The 27,356-nt window shown below is 37.3% G+C and overlaps 1 protein-coding gene across 1 annotated transcript in view; it reads left to right on the top strand.

Annotated features, from left to right (window-relative positions):
• Positions 1-215: 215 nt before the first annotated feature.
• The window catches only part of LOC100494747 (mucin-2), a 44,452-nt gene continuing 17,311 nt past the window's right edge, over positions 216-27,356 (top strand). Inside the window, exons 1-22 of the mRNA XM_031901311.1 lie at positions 216-294; positions 2,083-2,344; positions 4,470-4,584; positions 5,450-5,540; positions 5,651-5,766; positions 6,832-7,045; positions 7,141-7,266; positions 8,697-8,814; positions 9,970-10,125; positions 10,435-10,528; positions 10,613-10,682; positions 12,631-12,768; positions 13,933-14,097; positions 14,205-14,299; positions 15,463-15,589; positions 17,278-17,533; positions 19,269-19,315; positions 19,957-20,051; positions 21,866-22,017; positions 22,239-22,377; positions 26,211-26,321; positions 26,750-26,926. Coding sequence (XP_031757171.1) covers positions 216-294; positions 2,083-2,344; positions 4,470-4,584; positions 5,450-5,540; positions 5,651-5,766; positions 6,832-7,045; positions 7,141-7,266; positions 8,697-8,814; positions 9,970-10,125; positions 10,435-10,528; positions 10,613-10,682; positions 12,631-12,768; positions 13,933-14,097; positions 14,205-14,299; positions 15,463-15,589; positions 17,278-17,533; positions 19,269-19,315; positions 19,957-20,051; positions 21,866-22,017; positions 22,239-22,377; positions 26,211-26,321; positions 26,750-26,926 — 2,943 coding nt within the window. The remainder of the gene's footprint in view (positions 295-2,082; positions 2,345-4,469; positions 4,585-5,449; positions 5,541-5,650; positions 5,767-6,831; positions 7,046-7,140; positions 7,267-8,696; positions 8,815-9,969; positions 10,126-10,434; positions 10,529-10,612; positions 10,683-12,630; positions 12,769-13,932; positions 14,098-14,204; positions 14,300-15,462; positions 15,590-17,277; positions 17,534-19,268; positions 19,316-19,956; positions 20,052-21,865; positions 22,018-22,238; positions 22,378-26,210; positions 26,322-26,749; positions 26,927-27,356) is intronic.

Genomic DNA, 27,356 nt, shown 5'->3' with positions numbered 1-27,356 from the left:
TGTTATGATTTGTTCCACCCAAAGACACGCATACTACTTTTTGTTCAGTTCATAAATAAATGGAAACATTTCATTTTTTTACCTTTAGCGTCCCTTATGTAAATAATGGAGATTTCCATGATCCTACTAAAAAGAGGTCAGAAGGTCCTGGTGAGATGTATAAAAGGCAAGAAATGAGAGAAGCAGGTTGTCATTGCTTGGCCAAGGAGCAAACCATGGGATTCCAGACTCCTAGGATCTGGGTATGGTTGGCCTTGACGCTTTCCTTCTCAAGTGCCTATGACATTATTCCAGGTAAGATTCAATCTGTTTGCCACTTGCAATTAAGAGGTGAATCTTTATCAATATTAATACTTTTTCTTAATAAAAAAAATATGCAGGATCAATGATTAAGTCTTCTGATGTACTGCTAGTGAGCAACTTACACACACAAACAGACACACAAGTAATAGTGGAATTAAATACATTTAAATGCATTTACTTTATTTGCTTCATATGATTATAATTACAAAGATAGGCAGCTCTGTGTCAACTGCCTATCAACAGAGAAGTCGGGGAGCCCCACAGCCTTTGATGTATGACCTTCAGGTAATAACCAAACGATAATCTAAATTCCTTACACTCGTTCAGGATTTCGAAGCAGAAATATATATATATATACGTCTGTATATATATACTCCATTAGAACACCACTTTATTATTATTACTATTATTATTGTCACTTAATAGGACCAGGTGTTTAGGTGGCAACATGATTAGTTCTGTTTTTGTTATGTTTCGTTTGAGGTGTTGTTAATTCATCCAGTGAAGTTGGAGATTGCTAGGAGGCAGTTAGATATTTGAGTCTCAGTTTTAGCTATAAATAAAGGAGTTGATAAATATATTTGGATATCATCAGTGTAGAGATTATATTTTAGGCAAATGAGTTCAAAGTTCAAAGAAGACGATTAGGCAGAGAGACTGAGAGGGCCAAGTTTGATGGATTATTGTTATGGTTAAGGTTGGAAGATCGGAAGGGTATCCTCCTCCAAAAAGTTAAATGAAAAGGCTGGAGAAATAAAAATGTGTTTTGAACAGTGAGCGGAGAATTCCAACTCCCCCACTGCATCAAGTGGGCTTGGGTTGCGAATGAAATAGGCCCCCACGACAAAGAGCAACCTCAAAGGTAGTATCATTCTGAAGAGCATTGCTGGAGCATATTGCTATGATTATCAGAATACATCAGTATATCTTTTATGATTTTAAACAGTTCATTAATTCCAGTAACAGACAGATACCAAGGTCTTCTGTATAAGCTCTCCTTGCAACTCCTTGTTGAACTCTTCTAAATAACTTTATAACTAATTTCTTTGGAACAAATGACCCTAGCAAATGCTCACCTCCAGCAAATTATCTCCCTTAAAAAAATCTATATAAATAGGGAGAGTAAGAGCTGGGAACTACTGCACACATGTCTGGGGAATCCCAGTTGATTTAAACTGATCACCCAGCTGTGGCATTGGATAAGAGCACAGCAAGAGTGAAGATGAACACTGAGATAAAGTGACTTACAAAGTTTATTTACAGATGAGTTTATGGGGGGGGGGTCATACAATCTACAACTTACAAGACTACAGGGATAACTGGTAATTAATGTAATGCAACACATTTAGAATACACACTACAGAGCTATAGCACAGATATTAAAGAAGATGGAAATAAATGCAGAGAGCAAATTTCTGTAATAAACAGAATAAGTGAGATGTTATGTTATGACGTAATATTGGCATGAAAGTGACATGTGCACCCAGTCATTTTGCTGCAAATGAACTGTGCTGATTGCCATATGAACCATGAAGCTTCTGTCTGGGTTCAGAGGTAGTGATAGCTCAAGGATTTGCACAACAGCCTGCATTAATTGATGCAACTGTGCTCACTTTGGAACATGAGATAGGAGGATGATAGCACATATATGCATCTAGCTTGTTGGTAATTAATATATATATATTTTGTAATAAACTTATTTTTTTTGTCATACTAATTTAAACTAATGGATTCAAAAACATACAGCCTTATCATCTTGTGTGATCTCCAATACTATAGGTAGACCTGTCGACCACACTAAGTCTATATGCAGTTCATGGGGCAACTTCCATTACAAGACATTCGATGGAGTGATCTATCAGTTTCCGGGAACCTGCAACTATAATTTGGCTTCACACTGTGGGGACTCCTACCATGAATTTTCTGTCCACATCCAGCGTGCCATAGAGGATGGTGACCCAGTCATTCACCAAATCTTTATTCAAGTCAAGGATGTTTCCATTGAACTGAAGAGAGATGCTGCGAAGGTGAACGGGCAAATGTAAGTCAATTGCATATGTTTACACTTGGCCTACTCTTCTCCAAGAGTATCTTTGAATTCAGTGGTGTGCTCTACTGCACACCTTGCCACTCTAGTGTAGAATTTATGCTTTTTATTTTTGTTACTGTTACTTCTCAATATTAAAAGACAACAAATACTATAGTATATTAAAATACTTAATGACCTTTTACGTACAATTTTGCTTTTAAATGGGACCTGTTGTGTCCAAATACATCTGCTAGAGTTCCCTGGGAATAACAGAAAATTCATTATCTATGGAATTACTTCTTTCTCAGATTTGCTATTGTAAGTCCTGTAAAGGTTTCATAACCTGGGCCATATATTGGTATCTCTTGTTAGAATGTACTTTCTTTTGCCAGAAATAATGTAATCACATGGCTGATGTAGGGAATTTTGGGAGTCTCAGTCTAGTAACATCTATTAATTGTGTTGCCTGGCTATGATCTTCCATTGGAATGCCCAGTAATTAGTATTATATATATTTACTAGTGGCCAAAGGTCACCCATGCATATTAAATATTATCCTTTTATATCAAGTAACCACATAACATATATCTGGAAGAACTATCATGAACCCATACATATTTCAGATTCCAGGTCTGCTATCTACAACCCGATAATACATCTTTTTGTAGAATAATTATGTGACCAACATTCGATTAATTTGTATATGCAAAACAATGTTCCTGAAAAAGAGATACTCTAGTTGTTACATTTTTTTTCTGCATTCTTGTGGAAAATTGTAAAGGTTAGAGTAATGCTAAACCACTGAATTTTCGAAAAATTGTAGAACTACAATTAAATGACTCTGCGGTTGGACTGCTTAGCCACAGACCACAGGATGCCCATATTCTAATAGTCCACTTCTCTCTAATGCTGCCCATGAAAATAATTGCCAAAACTGAGTTGGTGTTTTTTTTCTTCATTTTTGCAGTAGCTTTTTTGTTTGTTTTTTTCTATTTTGTACTGTCCATGGCCACGCCCCTTTGCACTTTTACATACCTTCTGCCTTACCAAGTGATTGTTTGGCAGTTTGGAATTTCACAGTATCTGGGTTCTGGAATGTTACTTTACTTTTGTGCTGTACTAAGCTTAATTTTGGACACTATTTCTTTATGGGGCAATGACACTTAGTTACTCGCACTAGTCACTTTGTAGTTTGTTTTCCCTGAGGAAGATTGCCATAAAATAATCAAAAATGTTGGATTTTCTTTATTAAATCTTTTTGCATGTAATCCTGATGAGTGCGGCATTCCTATAGAGAAGTTGGCAATGAGACTGCTCGTTATCTGCACTATGTCAGTCATTATAGCTTTTTTTTCTTGGTTATGCTAAATTATATTACACTGTAATTAAACAACCGGATAAAGGACATGCATATTCAATTCTGGAAAAATGTGTTTATTGCTGCTAAATCCATTTGGAGTGGGTTACCTGGGATTCCATGAAGTGTAGTTCAGGAGTATCTGAATGTCCAGTGAATATTATTTCATGGTATTCCGGATGTTTAATTTTTAACAAAACACTTAGGGGCTGATTTACTAAGACACGAATTCCAACCGAATTGGAAAAATTCCGATTGGAAAACGAAAATTTTGCGACTTTTTCATATTTTTTGCGATTTTTTCGGCGACTTTACGACTTTTCGGAAATTATCGCGACTTTTTCGTTACCAATACGATTTGCGCGAAAAAACGTGACTTTTTCGTAGCCATTCCGAAAGTTGCGCAAAATCTGGCGATTTTTTCGTAGCGTTAAAACTTGTGCGAAAAGTCGCGCCTTTTCCGTAGCGTTAAAACTTAAAAGGCGCAATGTTTCGCGCAAGTTTTAACGCTACGAAAAAATCGCGACTTTTCGCGCAAGTTTTAACGCTACGAAAAAATCGCCAGATTTTGGCAACTTTCGGAATGTCTACGAAAAACTCGCGTTTTTTCGTGCAAATCGTATTGGTAACGAAAAAGTCGCGACAATTTTCCGAAAAAATCGCAAAATACCGATCATTACGAAAAAAACGCAATCGGACGCATTCGGCCCGTTCGTGGGTTAGTAAATGTGCCCCTTAGTTGTTGTCTGAAATTTTAGATTGATTTGTATTATTCTTCAGCTTTGAGACCCCTTACTTCAATTATGGAGTTTTCATAACCAAGAAGGATGGGTACACAAAGGTGCATACAAAGATTGGTCTGACCCTCACCTGGAACCAAGAAGATTCAGTTATGGTGAGTATCTTGTATCACAATACTATCCTGCTATACTACCTATTTTCTATCTGTAAGCTATTATTTAAAATAAATTGGAGCACTATATGTATAGGTTGCACAAAATTGTTTATGGTAAGAGTTTTTACACTTGGCCTTTTTATATATGTGACATACATTTGACATGCAGGTTTGAGTGCACCAAAAAGCATCTGCTTATTGGTTCCATTATATTCTGCCTTGTTGTAATTGCAGGCAGATATATCAAAATGTAAGATGAAAGCTCACAGAAAAAATCACCCCCTTTACACTCATTCCTATGGTATTTTTAGAAGCATTTTATCAAATGGTGAACTCTAATTTTTGCCCATTAATAAATACACCTCTAAAAATCCCATAGGAATGAATAGAAGGCGGGTGATTTGTATTTGTCGTAAACTTACATTTTGATCAACCTGCCCCTTAGTTGTGTTTGAAAAAACTCATACAAATGCAATATATGCATATTTTTTGCTCAGTATGCATCTGTAAATTCATAAAAAATGTGTGTAAATGCCCTAAAGGTGAATTCAGGAAGATTAGGAAGCATATTTATCATAAATCATGGCAAAAAAAAAAGCACAATTCAGGCTTATTAGACAACTTTTTTTTACCTTTTTTTGCATGGTTTGCGGCATATTTATAAAAAAAAATCTTATTATTAAATTTTATTATTTTGCCAAATATTTGATTTAAGGAAAGGTTACAGTTCCCAATACAGTACATTTTCCCCTTAATGTTCATTTTGTAAAATAAAAACTTTCGAGAAACAATGATATTGTAAACCTTTGCTTTTTTTAATTTAATAATAATAAGTTGACCCAAAGTATGTTTTATCATTTCACAGTTGGAGGTGGATTCCAAGTATCAAAGCAAGATGTGTGGTCTCTGTGGGGATTACAATGGCATTGCAGCTCATAATGAATTCTTTTTGAATGGTAGGTTTGCTTCCTGGATTAGTTAATGCAGAAATATTTTAATATATACTGTTAGAATCTTTTTGGGTAGCTTTGCTTTTTTATTTATGTGTGGATCTTTTCACTTTTAGATATGCCACTCAACCCTATCCAGTTTGGAAATATGCAACACATCAATGATCCAACTATTACCTGCACAAATGTAGATGAGAGCCAACAGATGAATGTTTCCAGTTGTGGGCAATACGTAAGTATACAGTACATGTATTAAAGTAGTATTTACAATACATTATAAAATGATTTGTGTAATAATCATGGTATAATAAAATGTCACTTACAGTTCACTGTTAAAATTGAAATTAAATCAAAGTAACCAATCAGCAATTAGCTTTGGTAGTGCAGTTATAATAACAGTATCAAATTGTTAGTCATGCTAGTTTAACTAACTAATATTCATGTTAATCCAGTGTAAGCCAATTCATGGTATCAAAAAAGATATACACAAAAATTTCTATGCTCTAACACAGGGATCCCCAACCTTGTATACCCATGAGTCACATTCAAGTGGAAAAAGTGTTGGGGAGCAACACAAGCATGGAAAATGGTTCCTGGGGGTAGCAATAAGAGCTATAATTGGCTACATTATAGCCTCTATGTTGACTGGCAGCCTACAGAAGGCTCTATTTGGCATTATACTTGGTTTTTATGCAACCAAAACTTGCCTCCAGGCCAGAAATTCAAGAATAAGTACCTGCTTTGAGGCCACTGAGAGCAACGTCCAAGGGGTTGGTGAGCAACATGTCGTTCCTGAGCCACTGGCTGGGAATCACTGCTCTAAAAAGACAAGTTACATATTTTTATGTCTTATGTGTATTATCTAGGCAGCAGAATATAATATTCTCTGTTTTGTTCACCGCTCCCTTTTGATAAATATAGGTAAATATAGGTAAAAAATATTGGAAGTTTGGAAGGTTTACTCTTTTTGCTCCAATTTCATTTCAGAAACACTTACGAATACCAGGTTAGTTTTTCAGTTCCCACTTGCATCAAGGTTTAATATAACAAAAGCAGTTTTGTTCATTTATGCTACGACCCTCTTCTGTAAACAATGGTTTGACAAGTGAAACACACAGAAATACATTTCTCTTGAAATATCAGTGAAGCACAGTTATGTCAATAAATTTAATAACACAAGTCAGTAGCACTTTTTTCTCCCTTAGTTCAGAAATGACTGTATCTGAAAATCAGTGTTCTAGAATGTATAACATAGACTACATTAGAAAATAATTTTGATTTTATGTTTCTTTTTCAGTACTCTGTGTGCAAGAGTTACCTCAGCCAAAGTGCCTTTTCATCATGCCAAGATCTTCTTGATGTATCTGATTACGTTATGACCTGCATGCTTGATGTGTGCTCCTGTAGCAGTGCCGATGTCTCCTGTCTATGCAGTACATTAACTGAGTATTCAAGGCAATGCACTCACGCAGGAGGGATCCCACAGAACTGGAGAACTAATGACCTCTGTCGTAAGTATCTTTTCATCTTCCTAATATTTGTGCCTTGCAACTTTTATATACAGTATGATGACATCAAACTAACATTGTTTCTACTAAATTTAAAGCTAAACAGTGCCCTGGGAACATGGTATACCAGGAGAGTGGTTCCCCATGCATAAGTTCGTGTTCTCATCATGAAGTAACAGGCCTTTGTGAGGAACATAATATTGATGGCTGCTTCTGTCCTGATGGTAAGTCTTGTGGAAATGTTATACTACATAGTATCTCTATTAGTAAAAAGAAAAGATTACATAAGCTATTGCTTAGCTTTGCTCTCACTGACTGGCCCACTAAGGGGTGGCTTTTATAATCACACCGATAGATTATAGTTAAGCATATTTGAATTTGTTTGTATATGAATAACAAAGAATCTTAAAGAGTTTCAACATGAAACCTATTTGTCTTTGCTGATGGGAGGGCAACAGTTATTTCAAAATTACAATATGTGATTTGAGTATGGTAATTGATTGTAATACACTGGTATATTGGGACCCAATTCAGAATCTAACCTCTAGTGTCAGTGTTGCAAACAATGAGGAGCTCCACCGTTCCTAGAGTGTATTGATGTCCATTTCTTTTCAATGATGGTTCTCACCTGGCCAGACAGACACTATAATAAAGTTTATTGGTATACAAGCAAAAATCTGAGCAGACAACAGATGTAGACTGTCTCCAGGCCAACCCCAATCAAAGAACAGGTCTGGTGACTAGTATGAATGAGATTTCATTGAACACAAAATGAACATACAGTAAATAGGAGGAACATTGTAAGTAGCAGTGACAAAAATGGTTTAACTTTTGCAGAAACGGGGCAGCAAAGAAGTTACGGTATAAAAGGCACAAGTGATTATGTCTACTGTTCTGCAATGTTCACACAAGTTGGCATGCATTAGGACCCAGTGGTCTGACATGCCTGAGTCAGAGTAAGGTCAAAAACTTAAAAAAGTATAGAGCATCACAAATCCATAGTGTATTTATTTAAAATTATTTTGATAACATAAAGATAAAATTGCATTCACAATATGTCAGACAATAAAGCCTCTCAGAATTCTTGAGAGGATTTTATTGTATGGCATATTGAGTGCAATTTTATCCTGGATTTATTAAAATAATTTTACTGTATCACACTATTGGTTTGTGCCACTCTATACTTTATATGTTTTAGATCTCTGAGGATGTATCCCTTACCCTAGGAAAAAAGAGGCAGCAGCACCTCTGTGGCACAATAAGAGTTTTTGAAGGGGAGAGAAACCAATTGGTCTCTAATTTTTTTTTTTTTTTAACACAGTCTATCTATCTCCCCTCTCATTTCCCTTCTGTTTGCATCCCCTTTTATTAATACTGAATAAGTAATGTCAATCACCTTACACTGGAAATGTTATTAGGTCAGTAATAGTATACAATTTTCTTCTAATTCCCTATAGTCTTTTGGACCATAGTCTAATATTCCCTAATAATGATTTGCTTTGGAAATCTGTATACATGTTTAAAAGGTCCATCAAACTGTAGTTTTTAACCTTTCTTTAAAGTCATCAAAGAAATAACCAACAAAAGCAAATAATTGGTTTGCAAATATTCAATTCCAAAGAAAATGGCAACTGACTCACTTGTCTTTCTTTAGGCACAGTGTGGGATGACCACAATAACGCCGGCTGCATTTCAATTAGTGAATGTTCCTGCAAGTATCAAGAAAAATTCTATGCTCCAGGATCAAAGATTTTAAATGATTGTGAAGAATGGTAAGGTTACTGCATAGCTCACATCAAGAAACTTTACTAATACTGCAATATTTATAAATGTAAACATTTCATTTTTCTATATTTTTATGTAAATGTTATTTACCTAACAAGTACAGTGTATGACCTGAAACCATTTTGCTAAAGACATTTAATAAAGTTTTACATTTTATTTATAATGCATTTTAAAGGCAGACACTTACCCATAGCACTTACAAATCTATCTATCATCTATCTGTCATCTATCTATACTCTCACTGTAGTAATTAAACATCTTTTGTAGTAGTAATATGTCACCACATTCCAATATTCTTTTTTTTCATAATTTTACTCAGAAAAGTGTTTTATTCCCCAAAAGACCTATGGACTGAGTGAAATTACCCTGGAGGTACCAGGCATCTATGTAAAGGTGCTGGGGCAAAGTATTAGGTTACTAAGAGGAAAAACTTGCCCTCCCAAATATCCAAATGGCCAGTCTTTGTTTGTTAGACTTGCTAGACATGCTACAACTTAACTTATACCCCAGTTTGTGCCTCCTTCAAATGTTTTAGTATGCTAAAAAGTCTGTTTAGTGCATGGGAAAGCACCAATTCTTCCCTTTATACAGTTTTGAGGAGAAAAAAACTGTGATGTTCTGGCAAGTCAGAAATTCACATTTGTGGTGAGAGGCTGTCCTGAGAAATTAACTACGATATCGGGTGCCTGGTTGGCCATACAAGTAAGACAGATGTAAGATGTATTGTAACCACTTACCTTATACCCCTGGCCAGTGCTCCTATTAGGAGAAAACTTCACTGGCCTGGGGTATACGCGAGTGAGTGATCCTCTTCCTAATGTTTTCTTTCTTAAAAATCCCGGGGGGTGATGCATGTGCAGTTAAGCGAAAAAGACAACTTTTTTGTTAAAGTTGGCTTCTTACTCTACTGCACATGCTCAAAGACTGAAGCAGGAAGAAGGATCACTTGCTCACATACACCTTGACCAGTGCAGTTTTCTCCAAACAGAAGCACAGGTTGTGGGTTTTAGGTAAGCTATTAAAATTAATTGGGGGTGCCTAACATTTTGGCAATCCCCAGTGATAGTAACTTTCCTCCTCCCTTAAGAAAACTATTGCAAACATGCTTAATATGATTCAAAATTGTTTCTCTCTTTTTTTAGCTCTTGTAATGCAGGAAAATGGACCTGCACGCATGGGGTATGCCCCAAAGTTTGTTCCATTGAAGGAGGAGCTCATTTCAAAACATTTGATGGGAAGCCATACAAGTTCCATGGCAACTGTTACTATTTGCTATCTAAGGCAAGGCACCATACAATATTATATTTCAGTTGAAAGGATGGATTAGTATAAAATCTGTTTTGAAGTACTTATGAAATAATACTAGTTGGGATTAATGGATATAAAAAGGCACACTTTTATTTGACCATTACTTTATAGAATTTTGAAGGATTGTGTTGTGGCCACAGTTTCTTCCATATATAACTGTAATCACTGTTGAACATAATGCCACTGTGGAACATCATTCATATGTTTTTTGTGTTTTAAATTACAAATAACACTTATTTTATGACTTATGCTTTTAATCATTGTTTTGACTTCTAGATTGCATTAAAGAATGGTGAGACTCACACTATTGTAGCCGAGATGACTCCATGCAATGCTTACTCCCGGGAGACTTGTCTAAAAACCATCCAGTTCTACACAGATGACAATGAAAATGTAGGTTTATCAAATATTATACAATTATTTATTTTTAGTTATACATAAGATACTTGTTATAATACAATTTCTTAAATTATATAGGTGCTGTCCATCAGAGCTGACGGATCTGTTTTATTAAATGATCTCAAAATAAGCCTCCCTCATGTTACAGGTAAGATCCATTATATTGTAGGAATGAGATATTGAAGAAGATTAGTGATGTATTAAATTTTTTTGTAATTTGTAAAAATGTTTGCCATGAGAAAAAAATGCCCTTGACTTCAAAGCATTTTGCGTGAAAAAAAGCAGCAAAAAAAATGCCCATTTACTTCGTTGCACACTGCGAAGACAAAAGGCACAAAAAAAGCACATTGACTTTGCAATGCGTTTCCCAAATTTTTACTATTTTGCAAATTTATCTTCGGTTTTGTGATTTTTCTGGCAAAGGCACTGAAGAAGATTTTAAAGAAGTTTTAGTGGGTCATTTATTAACATTCATTTTTTTCACAATCGTGTTTTGTTTTTGTGGTTTTTGGGGTTTCTTTGACACTTGCATTTGTGCAACAATACAAAAAAGTTGCCGTTTTCATTCTTTTTTCCTGCATCTTTTTTCATCCATGCTTTTTCAATTTGGATTTTTTAATAAATGACTAAATGACTAGACATTCATGGTTTTTGGGAAAATAAGTTTTGTCATGGTTTCAAAAAACTCTAAAACCACAAAAATCAGAATGTTAACAAATCTGATACTTAATGAGATGGCCAGATATACAGTATATGCAAACAGTATGCTCCCATTATAGTTATATACTGTAGTTACATAGTTACATTGGGTTGAAAAAAGACCAGAGTCCATCAAGCTCAACCCTTCCAAGTAAGCCCAGCACACACAACCTATATTGACCTATCTATACACTCACATACAGACCCATACTGACCTATCTATCCACTCACATACAGACCCATACTGACCTATCTATACACTCACATACAGACCCATACTGACCTATCTATCCACTCACATACAGACCCACACTGACCTATCTATACACTCACATACAGACCCATACTGACCTATCTATCCACTCACATACAGACCCATACTGACCTATCTATACACTCACATACAGACCCATACTGACCTATCTATACACTCACATACAGACCCATACTGACCTATCTATACACTCACATACAAACCCATACTGACCTATCTATCCACTCACATACAGACCCATACTGACCTATCTATCCACTCACATACAGACCCATACTGATCTATCTATACACTCACATACAGACCCATACTGACCTATCTATACACTCACATACAGACCCATACTGACCTATCTATACACTCACATACAGACCCATACTGACCTATCTATCCACTCACATACAGACCCATACTGACCTATCTATCCACTCATATACAGACCCATACTGACCTATCTACACACTCACATACAGACCCATACTGACCTATCTATACACTCACATACAGACCCATACTGACCTATCTACCACTCACATACAGACCCATACTGACTTATCTATACACTCACATACAGACCCATACTGACCTATCTATATACTCACATACAGACCCATACTGACTTATCTATACACTCACATACAGACCCATACTGACCTATCTATCCATTCACATACAGACCCATACTGACTTATCTATCCACTCACATACAGACCCATACTGACCTATCTATACACTTACATACATAAACCATATGGCAGTGACCTGTCATTGAAACCAGACTTTGTTTGTTGGGTATTTGTTAGTTTTTGTTTGTGGTGCTATTTTTATCCTAAAAGAATCAACCGCTTCCAATTTTTATGAGAGCCACCTAATTGTGTGAATTACTGTGACAGCAGTGCAAATTAGCACTGAACCACCCTAATAAATACCCCAACAATTGGCTGCGCCGAAGAGATGTGTATAATTTGTTTGTTGTGATTTACAGAGGAGTTGGATACTTTGGCTTGCAAGAAATGTTTTTTTTTTTTGCCTTCAATGTTTACAGTGTCTCTCTATAGCATTGCCAATTTAGAAAGAGAATAAACAAACTGGTATAAACAGACTTTAAATTATCTTTTTTTAGGAAGTTTCTCAGTTATACAGCCCACTGAATCAAACATCTTTATCAAGACAAAATTCGATCTTCAAATGCAAATCTATCTCCTACCACTGATGCAGCTGTATATTAGCATGGATAATACTGATCAGAATACCTTTGAAGGTAAGGTTATATTTAAATAAATGATATCTAACCTCGAGCCAAGGTGTATATTTCAACCAATTTTTATTAGTTACTATGTTTAAAACCACCACAGAATTAACTAATAGACTATTCCAGAACAAACTTACTTTTTAAAGTTTTTTGCCTTGAGAAAGGGTCATGTAGTTTTCCCAAAAGGCAAGCATTGTAATGTTGACAAAAAAAACCTTTTTTGTCTCAATGAAAAATCATTAATGAACAGTAAATTAACTTTTAATAAACAATGTGTATCTTTAATCTAATGGTATTTTATTATTATAATTATCTGACAGTGATTACCTGTTGACCAGGTATATACAAAAAGATTTTAGGATGTTATAAATAAACCATTTTCTATGCATCCATTTTAACGGTGTTGTTCACCTTTGAGTTAACTTTTAGGGGCTGATTTACTAAGACACGATTTCGAATCCGAATTGGAAAAATTCCGATTGGAAACGAACATTTTGCGACTTTTTCGTATTTTTTGCGATTTTTTCGGCGTCTTTACGATTTTGCGTAAAAACGCAAGTTTTTCGTAGCCATTACGAAAGTTGCGCAAAGTCGCAATTTTTTCGTAGCGTTAACACTTGCGCGCAAAGTCGCGCCTTTTTCGTAGCGTTAAAACTTAAAAGGCGCAACGTTTCGCAACTTTCGTAATGGCTACGAAAAACTCGCGTCTTTACGCAAAAATCGTAAAGACGCCGAAAAACTCGCGTTTTTACGCAAAAATCGTAAAGACGCCGAAAAAATCGTGAAAAATACGAAAAAGTCGTAAAGACGGCGGAAAAAATCGCAAAATTACCGATCATTACGAAAAAAACGCAATCGTTCGTGGGTTAGTAAATGTTCCCCTTAGTATGATGTAGAGAGAAAAATTCAATTTTCAATTGGTTCTTATTGTTTATTCGTAGTTTTTTAGTTATTTCATTTTCAGTTCAGGAGCAATCAAGGAGAGGTTTGGATGAGAGGGCCCGAATAGAAAAGAAAGTTACAAAAAGTAACAATAACAGTAAAACTGTAGCCTCAGAGAGCAACTGAAGTATCGTATTTGAGTAGAAAAAAATGTGCCCATTAAGTTCAACATTTCAGCGTTTCAAGTATCAGTAATCCACAGCAAATAAAAAAATATTTTCTTATTCGTAGGTCTTTGTGGTAACTTTAATTACAAAGAAGGAGATGACTTCATAACATCTGCAGGTATAGAAGAATCAACAGCATCAGCCTTTGCCAACACCTGGAAAGTACAATCTACCTGCCAAGACTCAGTAGAGGTGTTAATAGATCCTTGCAGCTTCAGCATGGAGACTAGTAAGCATCGTACTAGATTATACAAGTTACAAGCACTGTATATGGCTCATACCATTTTTATATAGATCATAACTTCACCGTCCCAATTTTTCATTTCTCTCCTGCAGAAATCTATGCTGAGAACTGGTGTTCTAAGTTAAGAGATTCAGAGTCTCCATTTTGGAAATGCCATTTTGCAGTGGATCCAACTGAATATTATAAGGTAATTCCATGTTACACATGTAGTCTTATTTAATATTTTTTCATTTTTAAATTTGCACATAGCCTCCTTTCCCATTATCCTACATATCCCCCCACCCCCCCACATTGAACACATTGGCACACAACTGCTTATCCCCTCACACCCTCTTGCACACAGCTTCTATCCCAATTGCACACAACCTCTTTTTCACACATCCTCCTTCCCATCACCAATAGCTTCTACTGACATCACCCCCTCTTGCACACTCTTGCCTCCCATTATCCATTCTTGTACACAGCCTCTTTCCTGATCAATACATTTAGCACTCATGCTATTTCCTGATCACTTGCGCATATTCTTTTTTCCTCTTACACAGAGGAATTCTTGCACACGGCATCTCTTCTCATCATCCCGTTTTGCACTCATTCTTTGTTGTTGCACACAGATTTTTGCCTATTCCGCTTTCTTGCAAACCTTTATTCTCCACCTGTTTTTCCACTGTGCACCAAGTCTCCTTACCAGCTGCCTTACTTATTGCATACCAGCAAGCTATGAAGTGATTTAAAAGAACATGATATGTGAGTAGTTAGGTAGCCAGTAAGAAAACTTTAGGGAGACCTTGAGCAACGGAGAATAAATTAGGAAGTTACGACACAAACAAAATATGTGAAAGGAAGAAGTACTGATATAAACATCAAGGCATTTGATATGGTATTTACATGCCCAAAAGGCATTTTTTATGCAGTTCACTTTATAGCAAGAATGAATGAGACCAATTTTGACATTTAGGTTTACATCCCCATATTTACACAGAGCTAAAATAAGTGCCCCCAGTAAGTGAAGCTTATTTATTTCCCTGAGAACAACTAGAGATTGAGGGAAGGTGTCTGTGATACCTGCAAAAACACAGAGCTTTACATTAGATTTTATACATGATGTCCTGCACAGTATTAAAAGAAGAATTTCACGATAGACCTAATTTAAACCATTTTCTTTCTTGGTTAAATAATTTATCAGATTTGAATGGAAATGTACATTGATCTCAATTCAATAGTAATTAACAAATATAGAGAGCTGTCTTAAATCTTGCTGTGGTCTTGAATCCTGATTGAATCCTGATTGTCAATTTTATCACTATAAAAATATTCCTCTCTGAGATCATCAAGATATGTTTCCTCCCATAGAGATGTGAGTATGATACCTGCAGCTGTAGTCACAGTGAAGCCTGTATGTGCGCAACACTGTCCTCATATGCCAGGGCCTGTGCTGCAAAAGGAATCATCTTGTGGGACTGGAGGAAAGGAATCTGTGGTAAGACAAGTTTAATTCTATTACATTACATTAACAGATGAAGCAATAAAGCAGGGTACTATAAGAACAGCACATTCAGTTTCACTGCAATGACAAGATTTCAGGCACACACCAGTACAGAGACACAAATGTTAAAACAGCAAAGGCTGTTCCATTTGTGTTCTTAGCAAATGCATATCAGTTGTTATACATAGGGGCACATTTACTAATCCACGAATCCGAATCACGAATGGGAAAAAATCGGATCGGAAACGAAAATTTCTGAAGATCGCAAATTTCACGAAAATGCTTACGAAAAAATCGTATTAGTCACGAAAATATCGTATTGGCGATCCGAAAGTCACGAGATTTTCGTACTGAACAATTGTACGAAATTGTAAAACCTTTCCGATTTTTTCGTGCAAGCGTCCAAAAAAGTCGTGCGGCATACGAAAAAGTCATGTGGCGTACAAAAAAGTCGTCCGGACGCCCCTAAGGGGCACATTTACTAATCCACGAATCCGAATCACGAATGGGAAAAAATCGTATTGGAAACGAAAATTTCGGAAGATCGCAAATATCACGAAAATGCTTACGAAAAAATCGTATTAGTGACGATAATATCGTATTGGCGATCCGAAAGTCACAAAATTTTCGTAACGAACAATTGTAAACAGCGGTAAAACCTTTCCGATTTTTTTGTGCAAACGTCCGAAATAGTCGTGCGCTGTACGGAAAAGTCGCGCGGACACCCGAAAAAATCAGCGAAAATACACTTAGAGCGTTCGCATGAACGCTCGAGCGTTCGCGCTTTTGTAAATGTGCCCCTTGGTAGTTCTCCCTCCAACTCTAATGGCTATGACATACGAAAAATGCCAAAGAAGACATTTTTCTCAATTGCGCCAGTGTAAAGTGTTTAACATGGGGTGATTCAAGTGTAAGTAAAGGGAAAGGTAGCTTTGTGAGATTTGTCACCTGCAGGTAGTGCAGATTTCCTGTAAGCGCCAAATCCCTCCGATGTCCCATGTGACTTTTTATAGCATAAACTGTTTGATTAATGCATCTAGCGAAATTCCCAAAATAAAATACATGTATCTAATAATTACTGATAATGTATCAGTACCCACAACTAGTTTTTCTTGCGATATGAGAACCAATTGGCTTTTCTAGTCTGTAATTACACAAGGGGAATCTTTTTGTTGGTGAACATGTATCCTTCTAAACTATTAGAAATTTACAATATGTAAAATACTGTTTATGGTGCCATTCAGCTGTCCCAACCATAATGATATCATGCCCTGCACCATGGTCACCTGCCACAGCCACTGGAAGGGCAAATAAATGCAAAATAAATGTAAAAAAGTGCAGTACATTGCTAGAATAGCTGGGAAAAAAATGTAAAATTTTATATTAGGTTCATAAAACTGCTTTTTATTGTGATGGATGTTAGTAGCTAAAGCAATATTGGGTCATACAACAGACACGCTTAATCTGAGTTCCATTTTTTTTAAAGTTTAAAAAGTACCTCCACACAATACATTGCATTGCATTGTTGTATTTCTGTAGGGCATATAGAATGGCTGTAATAATAGTACATATGTAATGGTCTAGCTAGTACATAAAACCACACAGGTTTCCTTTTAAAATAAATATGTTTGTGATCTTCTATTTATAAGCATTTTTCTAAACATGCTCAATATCCTTTTTAGATAAAGAGATTCCCAGCTGCCCAGCCTCACAGATATACTTGTATAACATCACTACTTGCCAGCCTTCTTGCCGCTCCCTGGCATTAGAAGAAAAAGAATGTGACAGTAAATTCACCCCAGTTGATGGCTGTGGGTGCCCAGATGGAATGTATCTCAATGAAAAAGATGGTTGTGTTCCCATATCACAGTGTTCTTGCTACCACCAAGGAATGTATCTTAGACCAAATGAGGTTTTCTACAGAATGGGTGAACGATGGTAAGAACAGAAATAAGGGATCACTTAATCTAGCTGGGCTCATTTGGCAGCACTTTGTTCACAACAGGCATCGGCTCTCTTGTCTTCTGCCCTTCTAAGGTTGCCAAATAGGCAGTATTTTCCCATTCTGGCCAGTAAAAATTATGCTTGATAACAATGTTATTAATTAGGAAGAAATATAAAAAAGGCCAATATATTTTTCCAGAAAAGTTATATATAATATTTTGGGCACCTTGAGCTCAGCAGAGAATATGCATATAACATTGGAGGAATATTGGAGTGACAAGGAACAGGCAAGGCTAAATCAGGTTGTACCAGTTACAACCCTTAAGAGGTGGAGAAAGAAAGAGAACAGCAATAGATATGGCAGCCGTAGTCTGTTAATGAACTACAACTCCCCAGTAGCCTTTGTTGCTCTATCCTTTCTACTGAAAGGTTACAGAATAAGTTACAGATTACAAAAACATTACTGTTGCAGTCACCCTGCTATCGTTCCAGGGATACCTAGGGCACAAAAGATGCAGCTACCACAAATCTGACCATACATTTCAAGGTCCACTGAATTGGCAAGGTTACCAAACAAGTGGATCATAAGTCCATTTTGCTATGAATGCACTGGGTCAAACCAGGCTGATCTGATCATTTGCTAGAGAGCCAACAGTTGGATCATACATCAGACCCAGGGGGACTGCATCAATGCAGTTTAGCTTGCTAATAGATATATTGTATGCTTGGCTGTATTTAGGCCCTGTGCTGGCCTAGGCACTGGACCACAGCCCTCCTTTTGACAAAAGGCACATGCAAAGCCTGCCCTGTGCCTGCACTTATCACAGAAAAGAAAAGTAGCCTCATTCTTATTATTTAGACACCTGAGGTCTGCCCCTATTAAGTTGCCTTCTTGGCACAGGCCCTTGGACGCCTATATGGTAAATATAGCCCTGATTGCAGTGTTTGCTCTCATATTTCATCCCTGTGAATTTTTTTCTATATCAGCTCTGTTTTCTGTTTCTCAGTGTAAATTTCACTTTTTTCTTTGTTCCAGTTACCTCCCTATTTAGCATACTGATCTCCAATTACTATTCCTTTCCCTTCCCCATAACTGCCTCTTATTAGCATTGCAGTTGTATTCCACAGCCACCTTAAATGTTACTACTGCAGAGGATACTTGGAAATGTAATACATTAACAGATACAAGGTCACATGCCATCCAAGTGATTTATTGGTACTATTATTTATTAATATAGCGCCAACATATTGCACAAGCATTTTACAGGCAAAGGGGCACACCCCCTTAAACATTGTGTGTGACTAAATAAATGCAGGAGAGCTCTAGCCTATGATTAAGTGCCTAAGTGCACAAAACGTGTAAGGCTGCTATGTGTTTCATATTTTCTTAGAACACAATTTTCCATTTCTCGTACCAGTCAGGGTACGCTGTTGCGCATTTCTGCATGATTTTTACAGAATGTATACATCATGCACATCAGTTTCTAAAGCACTGAGATGGCTGCCTACACACCAATATTACAACTAAAAACATATATTTGTTGGTTTAAAATTTTAGAGTGAATTATTTGCAATGTAAACAGTTTAATTCAGAAATAAAAAGTACATATGTCCATATGAATGTGAAATAAATCAGGACCCATTTGTACATAAAGAAGTACAGCCGTTGGATACGGTCAGCAAATCCCAAGTCCTAAGTGTCTAAATATTGGTTTCTTTTTTTCACTAGTTCCTGCCATGAAGGAAAACTTAACTGTGATTCTTTTATCAATGACAGTAAGTAAAAATGGTTCAATTCTTCCTGTCTCAATGGTGTCTAGGTCTTTCCATTTCCTAGGCTCATTTTAAAGAGATATATGTATATAATATTTTATAGTTGTTTATCATATGGCATGGGGCGGGCCAAGCCAACTGGGCACCCTAGGCAACCTGGTCGGCCACCTCTCCTCTGCACCACCTCCCACATGTGTGGCGTGCAGTCGTGCGGGGGTGGGGGGGTTTCACGATGCAATGTGAAGGATAAGCGGCGGGGGCAATGACTAAAGAGAGTGGACTAGGGGTAGGCAGGAGAGGCTGCTGCCTGGTGCCCCCAATCATTGCGCCCTAGGCAGCTGCCTCTCTTCTGCCTACCCCTAGTTCCGGCCCTGCATAGGGCAGTCAAGAACCTCAAATTAATGCATTGTAAGCATATTTACTTTATGGCTGTTATGCCATATAGACTATTGACATTTCAACTTCTACTTTAGTGGCATTTGCATTTTGTTTTTTTGGGGATTAAATAGCAAACATTAGCTTACTTTGGAACTCAGTATACTGTTCAAAGAACTCATTATAATATTGCTTAGTTAACTGATATTTTCATTGTTTATAAAGTTTCTCATATTATGTAGGACACTAACACAAAGTCTATTTGGCAGCTTGTTCCGATGGAAAAGTCTTCCTTGACTGTAAAAAGGAAAGGAGATCTCACATGTCACGGCATAGGAGCTGTCGGACCTTGAATATTGGACCCGTATGTTGATATTATTTGTTTTATTCTAATTTTATTATGATGTTTTTGGAAAGTGCCAAAATGTGAAAGCTGTGTGTATTCAGGCTGAAATAACTAGGACAGGTGCTGGGAGTGTTACCACCGAGGGGGAGGGGAGCTCTCTTTGCAAAGGAAGCAGGAAGTAGGAGTAATTGTGAAGGAGTTGCTGAGTGAGGAAGAATTGAAAAAAAAAAAAAAACAAGTCTGTTTAAAGAGAGCAAGACCTTTGTAGTGAGTCTGCCAGTGAACTAGACTGTTCTGGTTATTGAACTGTGAATAAAACAGATGATTTTCTGTTTAAAGGTACCCTGTCGCTGTCTTTTACTTGAGAAGTAAGTGCCAGGGCTACCACTTGAGTGAATTTCCACAATACTTAAATACAGACTAAAGGGCATATTTATTATGCTGTGTAAAAAACGGCGAGAAAATTCACCACACATCGCCAGGCTTCGCCGTGTAAAAATGGCATAAAAACGGCATAAAATCGGCGTAATTGTTTTACGTGTTTTTCCTTCCACCAGAACTTATGGAAAATAACGACGTAATATCCGGCGTAGTATCCAGCGTTCAGATGGCGATCTTTTCCATTTATTTTACACAGCTTTTTACTCCATTTTTTCGGTGAATTAGTTTTACACAGCATAATAAATACGCCCCTAAGACATTATAGTTTATGTTTCCACTGCAGATGCTCCTCAAAATAATTGCTTCTTTAATACAAAGATTTTTTTATTTTTTTTTACATGTCATTAAAAAGAAATGATAAACATTATGCAGGTGTGAAAGCTATTATATATAGGGAGCAATCCAAAAACAGATAAGACTGCAAAAGTTAGCTATATTTAGGGTTTTGACCCAGACAGCCTGATTTTTGGAAGGGTTGCTTGCCTAGTTTTTTAAATTAGGAAATCTGGACAGGACTATCCTTAATTCACACAATGATCGACCGATCATTGCACCATAGCCCCACTCCCTGACATGGTACCGCCCCCGATGACAACTGCCCGGCACCATGATGTCACAGCCCCTTCTGGGAGTTTCAGAAGCTGAAAGTGCAACCCTAGCTATATTTTTTCAGGCATCAACACATTACAGGCCACATTTACAACTACAAGTGTGCTTGTGTTCCTGCAAATTTCCCAGCAGTCAGTTGTCCTTAAAACCCATTTTATTAAAGGAACAGTAACACCAAAAATGAAAGTTTTTTAAATCAATTAAAATATAATGTACTGTTGCCCTGCACTGGTAAAAGTTGTGTTTTTGCTACAGTAACGCTAATATAGTTTATATAAATAAGCTGGTGTGTGGCCATGGGGGCAGCCATTCAAGCTGGAAAAATGGAGAAAAGGCACAGGTTACATAGCAGATAACAGTTAACCTCTCTAGAATACAATAGTGTTTTATCTGTTATCTGCTATGTGCCTGTGCCTTTTCTCCTTTGAATGGCTGCCCCCATTGCTAAGAGCAACTTTATTTATATAAGTTTCTGGGGAAAACACCTAAGTTGTACTAGTGCAGGGCAGCAGTATATTATATTCCAATTACTTTCATATACTTTCATTTTTTGGCGTTACTGTTCCTTTAATGGTGCACTCCTTGCACGTTGCATGTTTTGCATGATCAGCACCACTTAGTCCTTCCTGCCTTCCATTTTTAATTAAGCTCTGCTGTGGTAATTTACATGGGAATTATATTGTGTGTGAATATTGTGTGCTCCATCTCTCAGTGGTTTTAGCCTACATAAACCAAGCAGCTGCCAAATATTTATATTATTTTTCCTTCCTTCTCTTGGATAGATGGGGACAGGCTGCATCTCCGGATGTGTGTGCCCAGATGGGCTGCTTGATGATGGGAATGGAGGCTGTGTCCAAGAGAGCTCCTGCCCTTGCTCATATAATAATGAAGTTTATCCTCATGGATTTAGGCTCACTGAGGAATGCAAATCCTGGTGAGATTATTTTTCAATTAATGTTTACAGCTATAGACAGATGAAATTGGCTATAATGATTCAGATGGCACTCAGAACCATACCCATTTTACCATTAAAATGATTGGTGTTCTGTGTGTACTATATGTATGTTAAATACACCATTAAAATGTTTTTAATATGTGTAATTACAAATTATAATGACTAGAGAATTAGTTTGTAATATAATGTTCTTTCTGCAGCACATGCGAGAGTGGGCTTTGGTCATGCATACAAACACCTTGTTATGGAACATGTACCATCTATGGGAGCGGCCATTATATTACATTTGACAAGAAATTCTATGACTTTGATGGAAGTTGTGAATTTGTAGTTGCTCAGGTAAGCAATTTTATGTTTCAGGAACTACCTAGGATTTGAGCATATCTTAAAAAAATATAAAATATATAGCTGATTATTGAAAACAAATATTTTTTTTTCCATATTAAAAGGGTACTGTGCTAAAGGCTTGTCTGAAAACCTCAAATTGAATGTAAAGTACAAAAATGCTGATGCATGGAAAGTTTCAAACTTGAATCTTTCTCTGCATTGATGCTCTTATGAGCATCAATGTAGTGTTTAAAATATACAACCACTAGAGGTGCAATAGCTACATAGTCAGCAAATTCAGAGCCCACTGTGGGCTTGAAAAAACTTCTTTCAGCATAGTGCACTTTACATCTGTGGAAATATGATGTGTAATGCACAGTGGAAAGCCAGGAAGTCACAGCTGCATTCTACATTTCAACTGAATAAAGCATGGATAGAGCACTGAATAAAGCAATTATAGAGGAGCATTGTCTCTTAATTCCAGTAGTACATTTGACTCCATAATAAATTCCGTTTATGGCAGAATCGAATTGTTTTCTAGTTTAAATGTAAGGGGAAAAAGCAAAGGACAACCAAAGTTGAAATAGAAATGCAGCTCAAAGTATTTGCCAATATGTCAAGATCTAGTTACAGGTAGCCTGCCTCCCACTGAGTTCCCCTCTGGCATTATTTGAAAATTATTGGCAAATTTAAAATATAAACATTCTCCTGTCCATAGAAAATCTGGATTTGAGGGCTCGCGCATGCATACAACCAATTCTCCAAGCCCAGGGCATACACAATTAATTGAAGATCTTTTCCTGTTTAGTGATGATGTTCAGGTCACATGGCACTTCTGAATGTCATTGCTTAACTCTCCTGCTCCCCCTGCACTGTCCTCAGCACCAATAGAAGTGATTGTGCTTGGTTGCCCTGATCCACAGTTCCCTGCTTGCCTAAGTAAAAGAGCATTACAGGAGCGATCATATAACAAAGTGGTCCATCTGTCTGAGGGCTGTACTTTGAAAAAGAATATTATCTATTGTAACCCTTTCTTGGCTGTAACCAAGCCAACAGCACAGCTAGATAGGTCTAGAGCATGGGGTACACGTGACTCAATCCTTCAGGATGGGCCTTCGCTATGTGGAAGTGACCAAACGGAGCTATGGTGTAGTGCAACTACAACCCACTGTAGCTGTGTACAGTGCAGAATAATAAATGGGTGCCAGAAGGTTCTTGCATGTGAACAGTTGAATTGGTTTATTGTCAGAGACAATCAGTATCAATCATGCAGGGTTATTGCAATATACTCACATACATCAGTTTAGCATAGGAAGCAAACTGCTCTTGCTTCCTTTCCTCACTATCTCACTTTCTCAACAAAACTTGCTATCTAACTGGGCCTCATTCACGGGGTCCCTGTCCCCGACTTCACCAGAGTGGATGACAACACTCTGGGGCACATGGCTTACTGGGGCCTAGTTCTGCTCTCAGGCTCAGTGCTCCTTCCCCTGTGAGCAAAGGCAGCCAAAGAGACAGACCCACCCCCCTGCTAAACACTATATCTGTGTGCCAAGGGAGTGGTCTCCCTGTTAACCAATAATTACACACATGCAAACTCAAAACTGATACATGGGTCTTTGCCCAGTAACAGCACAAAACAAGGAAGCTGCAGGGTTTAAAGCCATAGGGACTAGTTAACCCTATGGATCCCCTACACTATTTATATGATGCACCTGGCCCTGCACTTCCTGTGCGATGTGTCTGTAGAGTCTTTGTTTATAAGTAGTGGCCAGGCTATGTGTATGAGTGACAACTCCATGTGAGGGGGAGGACTTTTTGGCGCATGGGTACTAGGAAAGCCGTACAGGGAGAAAGCAACGCAATCTTACTCAACATGACTGCTTCAAGAACCGGTTCTATGGTAAGAAACTTGGCTCAGTTCAAGGATACTAGGTAAATACAGGTCCTTTTCAAAAAATTAGCATATTGTGATAAAGTTCATTATTTTCTGTAATGTACTGATAAACATTAGACTTTCATATATTTTAGATTCATTACACACAACTGAAGTAGTTCAAGCCTTTTCTTGTTTTAATATTGATGATTGTGGCATACAGCTCATGAAAACCCAAAATTCCTATCTCAAAAAATTAGCATATTTCATCCGCCCAATAAAAGAAAAGTGTTTTTAATACAAAAAAAGTCAACCTTCAAATAATTATGTTCAGTTATGCACTCAATACTTGGTCGGGAATCCTTTTGCAGAAATGACTGCTTCAATGCGGCGTGGCATGGAGGCAATCAGCCTGTGGCACTGCTCAGGTGTTATGGAGGCCCAGGATGCTTCAATAGCGGCCTTAAGCTCATCCAGAGTGTTGGGTCTTGTGTCTCTCAACTTTCTCTTCACAATATCCCACAGATTCTCTATGGGGTTCAGGTCAGGAGAGTTGGCAGGCCAATTGAGCACAGTAATACCATGGTCAGTAAACCATTTACCAGTGGTTTTGGCACTGTGAGCAGGTGCCAGGTCATGCTGAAAAATGAAATCTTCATCTCCATAAAGCTTTTCAGCAGATGGAAGCATGAAGTGCTCCAAAATCTCCTGATAGCTAGCTGCATTGACCCTGCCCTTGATAAAACACAGTGGACCAACACCAGCAGCTGACATGGCACCCCAGACCATCACTGACTGTGGGTACTTGACACTGGACTTCAGGCATTTTGGCATTTCCCTCTCCCCAGTCTTCCTCCAGACTCTGGCACCTTGATTTCCGAATGACATACTTTGGACCACTGAGCAACAGTCCAGTGCTGCTTCTCTGTAGCCCAGGTCAGGCGCTTCTGCCGCTGTTTCTGGTTCAAAAGTGGCTTGACCTGGGGAATGCAGCACCTGTAGCCCATTTCCTGCACGCGCCTGTACACGGTGGCTCTGGATGTTTCTACTCCAGACTCAGTCCACTGCTTCCGCAGGTCCCCCAAGGTCAGGAATCGGTCCTTCTCCACAATCTTCCTCAGGGCCCAGTCACCTCTTCTCGTTGTGCAGCGTTTTCTGCCACACTTTTTCCTTCCCACAGACTTCCCACTGAGGTGCCTTGATACAGCACTCTGGGAACAGACTATTTGTTCAGAAATTTCTTTTTGTGTCTTACCCTCTTGCTTGAGGGTGTCAATGATGGCCTTCTGGACAGCAGTCAGGTCGGCAGTCTTACCCATGATTGCGGTTTTGAGTAATGAACCAGGCTGGGAGTTTTTAAAAACCTCAGGAATCTTTTGCAGGTTTTTAGAGTTAATTTGTTGATTCAGATGATTAGGTTAATAGCTCGTTTAGAGAACCTTTTCATGATATGCTAATTTTTTGAGATAGGAATTTTGGGTTTTCATGAGCTGTATGCCACAATCATCAATATTAAAACAAGAAAAGGCTTGAACTACTTCAGTTGTGTGTAATGAATCTAAAATATATGAAAGTCTAATGTTTATCAGTACATTACAGAAAATAATGAACTTTATCACAATATGCTAATTTTTTGAAAAGGACCTGTATATGAAATTTCAATGCTGCTTTTTAGAACAGGAACCGTGGCAGTGTTGAGTTTTGTTGTGCTTTAAAATATCTAATTCAAAATAGAGGAACAATGCTCCTTGCAAAGAATATATTTTTACTCTATAATGCCTTCCGTGTTTGGTTTAAATGCAAGTAGAGAAAGCTTAAAAGTATTTATTAAAAATGTGGACTGTGCAGTGGGTTCACTTATGTTTCTGTAAGGACTTAACATCATTTAAATTTAAAAAAAATAGTAAAAACAAAAAACTTTTTCCATTCGTTATGAACTTTTTTAAAATGGCATTTATTTACATTATAGGACTATTGCGGTGACAGTGCATCAAATGGTACATTCAGAATAATCACAGAGAATATCCCATGTGGCACCACTGGAGTAACATGTTCAAAGTCTATCAAGATATATTTAGGGGTAAGTATTGCACTGTTGTACTGTTCTGGCACATAATACCTGTGTACAATATTAATTAGTAGGGAGATTATTTACAGAGGGGCATTTAAGAAATTACACTTAAAAGCTGAAATCAGGTGAGATTCCCCTCCAAATGCCATCTGATTTTCCCATTTAACATCTGAAAAACTCTATGACACACATTACTCCTCACATCTGTTAAAACTAAAATGTACTGAATTAGGACACACATAGTCATCTCAAGGAGGTACAGATTGAAATATAGGATCTCAATAACAGCTAGAAAATGTTGTGAGCAACTGATATTTGTGTTTTAACCTCATAAGAAGGGTTACTAAGACCATGGCATTAACCTTTTTAGATTATTTTTGGATTTCTGACTTAGCCCTACGTTTACTATAAAACTATTGATTTGTTTCACTATTCAGAATACAGAACTGAAGTTGACTAATAGTCACATGGAAAAGTTTGGAGAATCTGAAATGGAAGTGAAATATAAAGTCCGTGAAGTGGGTCTTTACCTAGCAATTCATACAAGCGATGATATTTCCCTCATCTGGGACAAGAAAACCTCCTTATTAATCAGGCTGCCATCTTCTTACAAGGTAATATAAGGTGTATTATTTGCTAATAATTCGTTACAAAACAGAAAAATTCTGGCATATTTTAGAGAGCAGTATTCTCAATTAAAACACACAGATTTTTTTGTCCATCCATTGTTATCCATTGTTGGAGTTAGAGAAGGGTGTTGGTTCTGAAAATGCAGGACGTTGCTAAGAACACTGACCTTGAAAAACAGAAAACAGATTAATGTGGATGTTATTGTTATCATAGCTATCAATTTTGTTTCTATACACAGTGTTAATTATTCACTATTCAGTATTCATACTGTTCCCTTCATTCTGTTGTAAGATGGAAGTGCCTACAGTGAGCAAACTCCAGCCTGCCTCCATTTACTGATGTTCTTCCTAACCCATATTCATTTTATTGGGATGATTCAATTAGTATTAGTAATAGATTAAGAAAGAGAATCTG

The sequence above is a fragment of the Xenopus tropicalis genome, chromosome 4 (assembly GCF_000004195.4).
Source record: "Xenopus tropicalis strain Nigerian chromosome 4, UCB_Xtro_10.0, whole genome shotgun sequence".
Lineage (NCBI taxonomy): Eukaryota > Metazoa > Chordata > Amphibia > Anura > Pipidae > Xenopus > Xenopus tropicalis.
The sequence above is the reverse complement of the archived record's forward strand: the minus strand, read 5'-3'. Positions and strand labels throughout refer to the sequence as shown.